This window comes from Silurus meridionalis, chromosome 27 (genome assembly GCF_014805685.1).
Source record: "Silurus meridionalis isolate SWU-2019-XX chromosome 27, ASM1480568v1, whole genome shotgun sequence".
NCBI classification, from domain to species: domain Eukaryota; kingdom Metazoa; phylum Chordata; class Actinopteri; order Siluriformes; family Siluridae; genus Silurus; species Silurus meridionalis.
In genome coordinates this window covers 12,012,639-12,021,796 of record NC_060910.1, presented here as the reverse complement: position 1 = coordinate 12,021,796, position 9,158 = coordinate 12,012,639, and the positions used below count along the sequence as shown (strand labels likewise).

Genomic DNA, 9,158 nt, shown 5'->3' with positions numbered 1-9,158 from the left:
ATAATTTATAGTTTTTGGGTCATGTGGGAAACTTTTTTCTCTTGAAAAATAAAACAACTTTTTTTTCTGAAATGTTTACAACATTTCTTATTGTATGTAGGCCAGTTTTATTTCTCTGAGCTTCTGCCTTCTGGATTGTTTTGCCCCACATGAGAACCCCAAAGTTCAAGTTGTAATAAGGTTTTAATGTTACTAACCTCAGGCTAGTATTAAAATAAAACTAGGTCGAAGTGATCAGATGCTTCAAAATGTCTCTTCTTTTTTTTTCTCTCTTTTTTTCAATCATTGCTTCAATATCCATTCAGATCACTATTCATGCTGTCTGCTTTAGACATTCACAGAAATCTCATCATTCTCCAGCCTCAGCATCATTATGGCTCATAACAACTTATTTTGTTATTTAAGTTATTGAGTTATTTGGAATATCTGCCTACGATTCACATCACTTCCGCATGTTTATCATCTAGTAGCTTTGATGTCAGACTTGGAGAAAGAAAAAAAAAGTTTCAAGCAGACGTCACCTGATTAGGTCTGAAGAGAGGAGAAAAAAAAACTTCAGGATTAAAAAAAAAAGAAGAAGAAAAAAAATTGTCCCCGCCCCCAAATGAGAACAACTCCGCCCACCAGCCAGTCGGCCCGAGACCCCCTTAAACACTTAAAAAGAGGTGGATCACACTGACGCTCACACACACATAGCCTACTCAAGACTTCATTCACTCCAGCACTACCTTCCTAAGAAGATTAGAGTGGGGTTTTTTTGGGCGCTGAAGAGATCAGCAAAGTCTATATTCTTCCATTACTTTTTTTTTCCTCCTCTCTCCTGATCATGTTGAGGATGCTAAAGCGCGTGCAGTTGCGCCCAGGCTCGTTTTTATTACTCCTGTGGCTCTGTCATTTCATTCAAGAGCAAAAAGTGCAAGGTGAGTACTAACTTCTGCATGTCATGCTTCAAGACATTACTGTCTGGCTCTTGTGTGTCTTGTTGAGATCATTGCTTTTGAGGAAAAAATTAATAAATAAAATAAAGAAATGTGCAGATTTCACCCCATGCAAAAGTTTTTGCCATGTTTTTGCTTTGCAATGCATTGCATTTCTGTGCTGGTTAGAAAGAGAGAAAGAGAGAGAGAGAGAGAGAGAGAGAGAGAGAGAGAGAGAGAGAGACAGGTGCGTCTCGTGGTGTGTCTGATGGTGTTCCCAGGAGAACAGAGATGTTTATATGTATATACAGGCTGTTTATTAGATACAATCTGACCTTAGGCCGGTGTGCACACAGTAAAGTTTTGTTTCATTTTTTTGAAAAACATTACATATAAATCACAACAGGGATAAAAGAACACACACACACACACACACACACACACACACACACACACACACACACACACACACACCATTGAAACAGCGCCGTTTGGAAATCCGAGGGAAATCATGTGGAAGAATGTCAGATTGGACTTGAAAATGATTTGCAGTTAGATCTGAGTATTTTTATTTTTGTAGTCTGATCTAACTGCCTATATATTTTTAGATCACTGTCCACCGAGACATCATTTCAAGATGATGATGATGATGATGATGATAAGGAGAAGATGTGTATTTTGTATATCATCTTATGCTCAGCTTGAATGCAGTCTCGATCCTGTACAGAAAAGTTTGATGAACCCTGCTGGGACTGAAGGCTTTAATTGGACTGTCTGGCGCATGGACTCCCCGAGGCACAGGATCTGCTTTATTAATAAATAAATGGGGCATTAGGGAAAAGCGTGTCTGGGCTGTAATAAGAACAGAACTCGGATTCTGATGGATTCGGACATTTCCGAGGAGGAATCGCTGTGATAGAGTGATGTATTTTTTTTTTTTGTCTGAACAATCTAACAGTCGGGAGAGCAGGAGAGCTGAGACAGCGGTGAGGAGAGCAGACAAGAGAGAGAGAGAGAGAGAGAGAGAGAGAGAGAGAGAGATTGAGGAACTGGAGTCTAGACTGGTGCTCACATTGTTTAAATGGGCGGCATTAACCTCATTAAACACAAATTACTGCTGTTTGATTATTCCGGGAAAAATCTGGGACGTTAAGAATCAGACTGGTCGAGTTTGTTTGGGGGGTAACGGTGTGTATTGTTTATAAAGAAATCAGAAAACATAAATTATGTGTATTTTTTTTTTTTTATAAATGAGAGGGGGAGGTGTGTTTTGTGGGTGTGTGTCAACTGAGTGTATTTTAATTATAGGATACAAGTTGGCTTTTGCTTAGGAAAAAAAAAATGTTTATTTTAATAATAATTGCTTGAAGGATATAATGTAGCCAAGTGAGAAAGGGTTTTTTTATTTTTAAGCGCGGCTGCAGGTGAGGTGCAAGTCGGACCAATCTGGCAACCCTGGAGAGTCAGTAGGCGGCGCGGCGGCTAATACAGACTGCACGTGTTGTGTCTGGGTCAGCGGCTTCAGACTTTAATGCGACTGGCTGTTTTTTTTTTCCCTCCCAACCCTCCCTCCCTCCTCCCCCATCTCTCTCTCTCTCTCTCTCTCTCTCTCTCTCTCTCTCACTCTCTCTCTCTCTCTCTCCCCCTCCTTCTATTTTTTCCTCCAGCTGGGAACTGCTGGCTCCAGCAAGGGAAGAACGGTCGCTGCCAGGTGCTCTACATGCCAGGCATGACCCGGGAGGAGTGCTGCAGAAGCGGGAGATTGGGCACCTACTGGACCGAGGAGGATGTCCCGAATAGCACTTTGTTCCGCTGGACCATCTTTAACGGAGGAGCGCCCAATTGCATGCCATGCAAAGGTGCGAGTGCCACTGAGAACACAATAAACACTCTAGGTATTATTCAGTCATTCAGGTTCAGGGCGGGTCTTGTTGAAACCATTCATGTTCGAGATTACCTCAGGCATTTCTGAAGATCTCCAAGATGTTCCAGGAATCTTTTAACGCACCTGGCTCACATGTTACTGTTACTGAGCTATATAATTCCCAAGTCGGTTTTGCATGCGTCTTAATTAATGATTTATTAACTGTCTAGACTTTGACCTAAGACTTGCTACTTTAAGCATTCAGAAGTACCTGCGTGACTCATTACCATGCATTAAATGATGGGTCACTTTCCAGTCACTGCCATCAGATCACACAATTACATCAACCCCATAATTAAGTCTGCTAAGTTCTTTTGCCCTTGTTGGATTTTAGAGACGTGTGAGAACGTGGACTGCGGACCAGGGAAGAAGTGTAAGATGAACAGAAGGAGTAAGCCACGCTGCGTCTGCGCCCCTGACTGTTCCAACATCACCTGGAAGGGACCAGTGTGCGGCTCGGATGGAAAAACGTACCGTGATGAGTGCGCGCTCCTGAAATCAAAGTGTAAAGGGCACCCCGATCTGGAGGTGCAGTACCAGGGCAAATGCAAAAGTGAGTGTGGCTTTATGACCAGGGTTACACCAATAACAACCAGTAAGCCATTAAAAACAAATTCTTAGGGAGGTGCAACAGGTAGCATTGCAGCTTCTTGGATTTAGGTGCCACAGTTTGATCCTCTGGTTGCTATCTGTGAGAAGTTTCCTCTGGACTCCCTGGTTTCTCTCTGGGAATTCTAAATTGGTATAGTTGTGTGAGGTTGTAGTGCATTGCAATGCTGCCACCTACAGTAGGATGTCTTCCTGACAGTGTTCCCCAGATTCACCAGGATCAAACACTTGCTAAAGTTAAATGAATGAATGAATAGGGAGCTCACAAATCATCAATGCTTCAGTTTCAGTCTGAAGGTCCTACTTTGAAAACAACAAAAAGAAGAAAATTCAATTCTCCCAGTTCTTTAAAGCAGTTCAAATCAGCACTGATATTCAAGAGAGATTTTCAAGATACTTGGCAGCTCGTGCACCAGGAAAAAAAAGCATCTATCCAAGTTTACCTTCTGTTCTTTTTTGTTTCCCTCCAGAGACGTGCCGTGATGTGCTTTGCCCTGGCAGTTCGACGTGCGTCGTGGACCAGACCAACAACGCCTACTGCGTCACGTGCAACCGCGTGTGTCCTGAGGTGACATCATCCGACCAGTACCTGTGCGGCAATGACGGCATCGTCTACGCCAGCGCCTGCCACTTAAGGAGAGCCACGTGCCTGCAGGGCAAATCCATCGGCGTGGCTTACGAGGGCAAATGCATCAGTAAGTGACATGGTGAAAAAATACTTTTTTATAAATAAAAAAAAAAAAAAGTTTTGGGAGCAGATACTAGCGCCAACATTCCAAACCAGTCCTGACCTTTCTTTCTCCCACGACGATGGCTCGCAATTATTATTTTGCAAAGAAAGGCCTGTGGGTGTCTAATTGCTTGCAGATGCTGGCCACATCAGCCTGTCTCTCTTATTACAAATCGAGTGTAACTTCTATTTTTTCTTTTTTTTTTTTTTGTGCAACCTCGACCTCCCGAGCGCTGTTAAACAAGCATGCTCGTCCCTTCTGCCTCATGTGATGTAGATCCAAAACAAAGCATCTGTTTTCTGTTTTTGCAGTTCCCGTGAGTCTAGTCGTCATCTGCATAAAAACCGTTTATATTCCCTTCTTTTCCAGAGGCCAAATCTTGTGATGATATCCAGTGCAGCGGAGGGAAGAAGTGTCTGTGGGATGAGCGATTGGGACGCGGCCGGTGCGCGGTCTGTCACGGCGAGCCGTGTCTCGAGAGTCGCGCGGACGAGGCCGTGTGCGCGAGCGACAACACCTCGTACCCGAGCGCGTGCGCCATGAAGCAGGCTGCATGCTCCATGGGCGTGCTGCTGGAGGTTAAGCATTCAGGATCATGCAACTGTAAGTAACCCCTAGCGAAAAAAAAAAAAAAGAAACAAAAAAACAAAAAAAAGACAATCCAATGCCACCATCACACCCTTCCAGCATCAACCCCCACCCCTTTGCTTTCTTCGTTAAAATGCATTGCAACTCAACCCGCTGTCCAGATCTAGGAGAGGACTCAGCATCGGAAGTGCATGACTGGCTTTATTCAGTTGCTCATTTATAAATATTGTGTAAAACCACTGAAGAGTAGCTACTAATTCATATGACTAACAATCATATATGAGCTGACTTTTTGATTATTTTTTTTTTTTTTGCCGAGATAACACACTGTAACGTTTGAGCCCTGCTCAAATTTGCCATCATTTACTCAAACAGGCTGCAATTTCAATGCTTTTTATTTGATTTGAGATTGTTCTTTTCAGTGTAGACGGTACAATATCAAATCACACCAGCTTGTAAATTCCATCATGCTAATTTCATGATAATCGTGTAATTGTTTTATTTTTAATACTGTCTGTTGTCCTTTGTTTTGTTTTTGCTTTGGCTGTAATCAATCATATCAAAATGCACTGTCATCACGACATATAACAGTTATGCCAATCTGTACGAGGGTCAGTACGAGCATCCAAGCATAAGGTGGTTGTAATATTGGTCCTTAAAGCTTCAATTCAGTGATTACTATTCAATTCAGTGACTTTTGCTATTATCAGATCAGGCCAGTGTAATATCTGTGACATTCCAGTTAAATAATAATAATAGGGAAACACAATCTAACACTCACAAAGGGACCAACTTTGCAATCACCTTATGAAACATGCAGCATTTTTTATTTGATTCGATTTAAAAACATTTTTGCAGAAAAAAGCAACTTTAGGAATATTTCTGTTTGAGTAGCTTTGTGGTGAACGTCTTGTCTTACTACCAGATACCAAGGGCTTGGAACACCAAACGAACTTCCAGTCTTCGCTAAAGATTCATTGTGTTCATTAAAAATGTCAGCAACGTCTTTCGAGACATCGCGTTTGGTTCCAAGTCCTTATCAAGGACTGCATTTTGTTTTGTTTTTGTTTGTTTTTTCCGTTGCTTTGTCTGTGTATTTTGTTGTTGTTTTTTTCCTTCCGATTTCCCAGTGTAAAGAATTCTGTAGAATGATATACCTCAAACGTGTGACTGGTTTTGCTGAGGTCAGTGTAGAGCATGGGATGAGCTTGGTGCACCGTGTCAGAAATGGAAAAAATAAGAAACCATAAGAGCCAATTCTATAACGCAAGAGCACTTTTTTTTTGTTTTTTTTTGTTTTGTCCTCTTACAGGAATCTGCGAAATTAGAGCTGAGTCCATGATGCCCCCCTTCCCCTCCCCACTCAATGATCAGAACGCTTTTGTACTGATTCCTATGATTATGTAAAGCTTGTTGTGTAATTAAGTGTGAGGGAGGAATTGCATTGTGGCCTAAACACACAAACCATACACATGCACGTACACACACACACACACACACAAATTTTTTGATGGCAATCACAGAAGAAAAAAAAAAACAAGCATTCACTTAGATTCTGCGCTGTTGTGGTCTTTATTCATACAACAGCTACCATATATTCTCCCATATAGCCATTACGGAAGACCAGGAGGAGGACAACGATGATGATGATGATGATGTTCATGATGATGATGATGATGAAGAAGTAGAAGACCAGGACTACATGGCTTTTGTCCATTTATCACCAATACTGGAAGGATAAACAGCCATCAGCCAGGGAGGGGTGGGGGGGGGTCGGGGGTCCTGTGGCAAGGAAAACCATGTCCACACTGTACAAATGTGTATGCTAATTTATTTTTCAACGAAAAAAAAAGGAAGTATACATACAGTTCAGTCTGATAGATGTTTATTTATGCAGTGTTTTCATAATTTATACCTTTACGATGTCTGACGTACTATCTTGATCATGTTATTTGTTTTCGTGTTCAGTTGGTTTTAATTTTTTATTATCTTATTCTTATGAAGAAGAACTATATTTGTCCAAAGAGAAGCAGTGTTATTTATTGTGAACGCTATTGAGTGTAAAGTGTGCAAGTCTTCTGCAAGTTGTAAATTGCATTCCCCTTTCGCTGTATAAAAAAAAAAAAAAAAAAAAAAAGAAAGAAAAATTCGCTTATGGCTATCCGTTCTACTATCATAGATGTTTATTTCCCACCTATCTGCATGTCAGCCTGTGTGTTTATTTATTGGGAAGAAAAAAGAAAACTGTCACTCTTTTAATGTAAATGACACATTTCAGGTTTTTGTTTACTCTTCAAATTGACCAAATGGATTTTCATTATATCGTGCAAAATTGTAATATTTCATCCATGAGCCAGTTCTCAAGATAACAAAAAAAAAAAGATTTGTCTTTCATGATTTTTTTTCTTTTTTTTCTGATTTTACTGTTGTGTCTTAGTCTTATATTCGGCTACTCAGCATTGTTACATTTCATTGTAAAGAAAAGAAACCGTGCCATCAATGCATTTGTAATTTTCATGGCCAACGTTTTGCTCTGTAACACCTGCGTCTGAGTCGATGTGATGATGTAGGACCGAGTATCAACATATTGAACATGATCACTTCTTATTGTTTTTTTTGTTTTGTTTTGTTTTTTTAAGTACATTTTTATTTTCTGACATCACAAGATAGTTATAAATATATAGTTTTGTATTTTTTTAATGTAAATGTCATATGTATATACAAAGTTTGATGGTATTTGTACAGATATGAAGAGTGAAACAATAAAAAAATTAATAAAATGAATGTGATTTTATCTTAGTGAGTTGGAGTTTATTTCGGTATATTTTAGGCCTCCACATAAACAGTGCAGAGATCCATAGTTAGGAACAGCATTTCATTCTGGTGTCCTTCAGTGAAGAGGTGACCTTCATAATTATGCAACTTAAAACTGAAATGGACTTTCAGTGTAATCCAGATAAAGATGGGTTCCCTTGGGTTTCTCAAGGTTTTTTTTTCCCTCATACCATCTCAGGGAGTTTTTCCTTAACAATGTCATTAGGAATAAATGTATAGAGACTAATTTATGATGCTAAAAATTATAAATCGGTAAAACTGCTTTGGCACGATGTCCATTGTTAAAAGCATTTTGCAAACAAATCTTATTGTAGGGTGGATTATAGCTACTTAAACTAAAATGGAATTGTAAGAATAATTTTATAATGAACGTAGCATATATTTAAAATATTATACTCAAGTAACGGCGGGGGGGGGCAGGGGGTTGTAAACTAATTACCATTTCTCCAACAACAACAAAAAAAACTTATTGAAAGAATTTGCTTAAAATTCAGTAAAAGCTATTTCTGGATCCAGAGATTATCCCAGGTGGGCACCAGTCCAACATGCATGCATTCATACACACCTAAAGGCAATCTAAAGTAGTTAGTTCAAAAACTGGCATGTTTCTTGGAGGTGAAAGGAAACCAGAGACTCCAGAGGGAACCCGGCAGAGAAAATTCACATGGACAGTAACCCAAACTCAGGATCGAAGCCAGGACTGTGGAACAGGAATTTGTGAAGAGGCAATGCTACACCAATCTGCCATCCTGCATAAGGGGACTTTCTGTTAGTAAGTATATGGATAAATGTCTGCTTAGTTCAAAGCTATGCATATTTAAATATAAAGATTCCAGAAAAAGTGTTGACCAAATCAGCACATGAAAACCTGCAAGCTTTCAAGCCATCCTCTTAAAGAGTCAAAAGTGTTGTCTGATGAAAGTTGGAAAAAAGAACAAACAAGTCCAAGACAACAAGTAAGAAGTTTGCTGATGGACACAGAAAAGCTTAAATATTAAATATAAAGCACACAGATATTTAGAGAGAATTAAACAAGCAATGCATTTTCTGAAAACTTTAGTTTAGTGATAAAAGACTGCTTACGGCATTCACAAATTCTTGTATAGTAATTCTTGTACACAGGGAAAGACAGGGTGCTTTTATTCTGTTCAGTTCCTATTTGTAGGGGTGCTAATAGTTTTGAAGTCAGTGCTTTTTCCAAAGGGTTAAGAAACAATAAATGCTGGATAAAATTTCAGGGTGGCACAAGGAGTGTTGCCTCCTCACAGCTCTAAGGTCGACAGAGTTCTGGGTTCTCTGGTTTCCTCTAACTTTCCAGAAATAAGACCAGGAGGTGTGTTGAGTACACTAAATCTTCCTCTGTGTGAATGTGATTCTTCCTGTCAAGAACTGGCATATGATCCAGTGTGTATTTCCACCTCACACACACTGATCCCTGAGATAGACTCCTTATGCACCTCAGTCATAATCGTACCACTCCCCAGAAAAAAAGCAAGTTAATGTATGTTGGGAAAAACCTTTAAAATGTAAAATAAATATATATGTCGTTTGTGC

The 9,158-nt window shown here is 39.9% G+C and overlaps 1 protein-coding gene across 1 annotated transcript; it reads left to right on the top strand.

The window, feature by feature from the left end:
• Positions 1–619: 619 nt before the first annotated feature.
• fsta (follistatin a) lies at positions 620–7,563 on the top strand. The gene is made up of 6 exons (XM_046841995.1): positions 620–920; positions 2,585–2,776; positions 3,176–3,394; positions 3,921–4,145; positions 4,551–4,784; positions 6,380–7,563. The coding sequence occupies exons 1-6, from the start codon at positions 827–829 to the stop codon at positions 6,508–6,510; spliced, it is 1,095 nt and encodes a 364-aa protein (XP_046697951.1). The 5' UTR covers positions 620–826; the 3' UTR covers positions 6,511–7,563.
• Positions 7,564–9,158: the final 1,595 nt, after the last annotated feature.

Excerpts from the sequence above, each read along its gene's own strand:
- fsta (XM_046841995.1), top strand. The coding sequence starts at position 827 with ATGTTGAGGATGCTAAAGCGCGTGCAGTTGCGCCCAGGCTCGTTTTTA. Across the intron at positions 2,777-3,175 it reads CAATTGCATGCCATGCAAAG|AGACGTGTGAGAACGTGGAC; the intron begins GTGCGAGTGCCA and ends GTTGGATTTTAG. Across the intron at positions 4,785-6,379 it reads GCATTCAGGATCATGCAACT|CCATTACGGAAGACCAGGAG; the intron begins GTAAGTAACCCC and ends TCTCCCATATAG.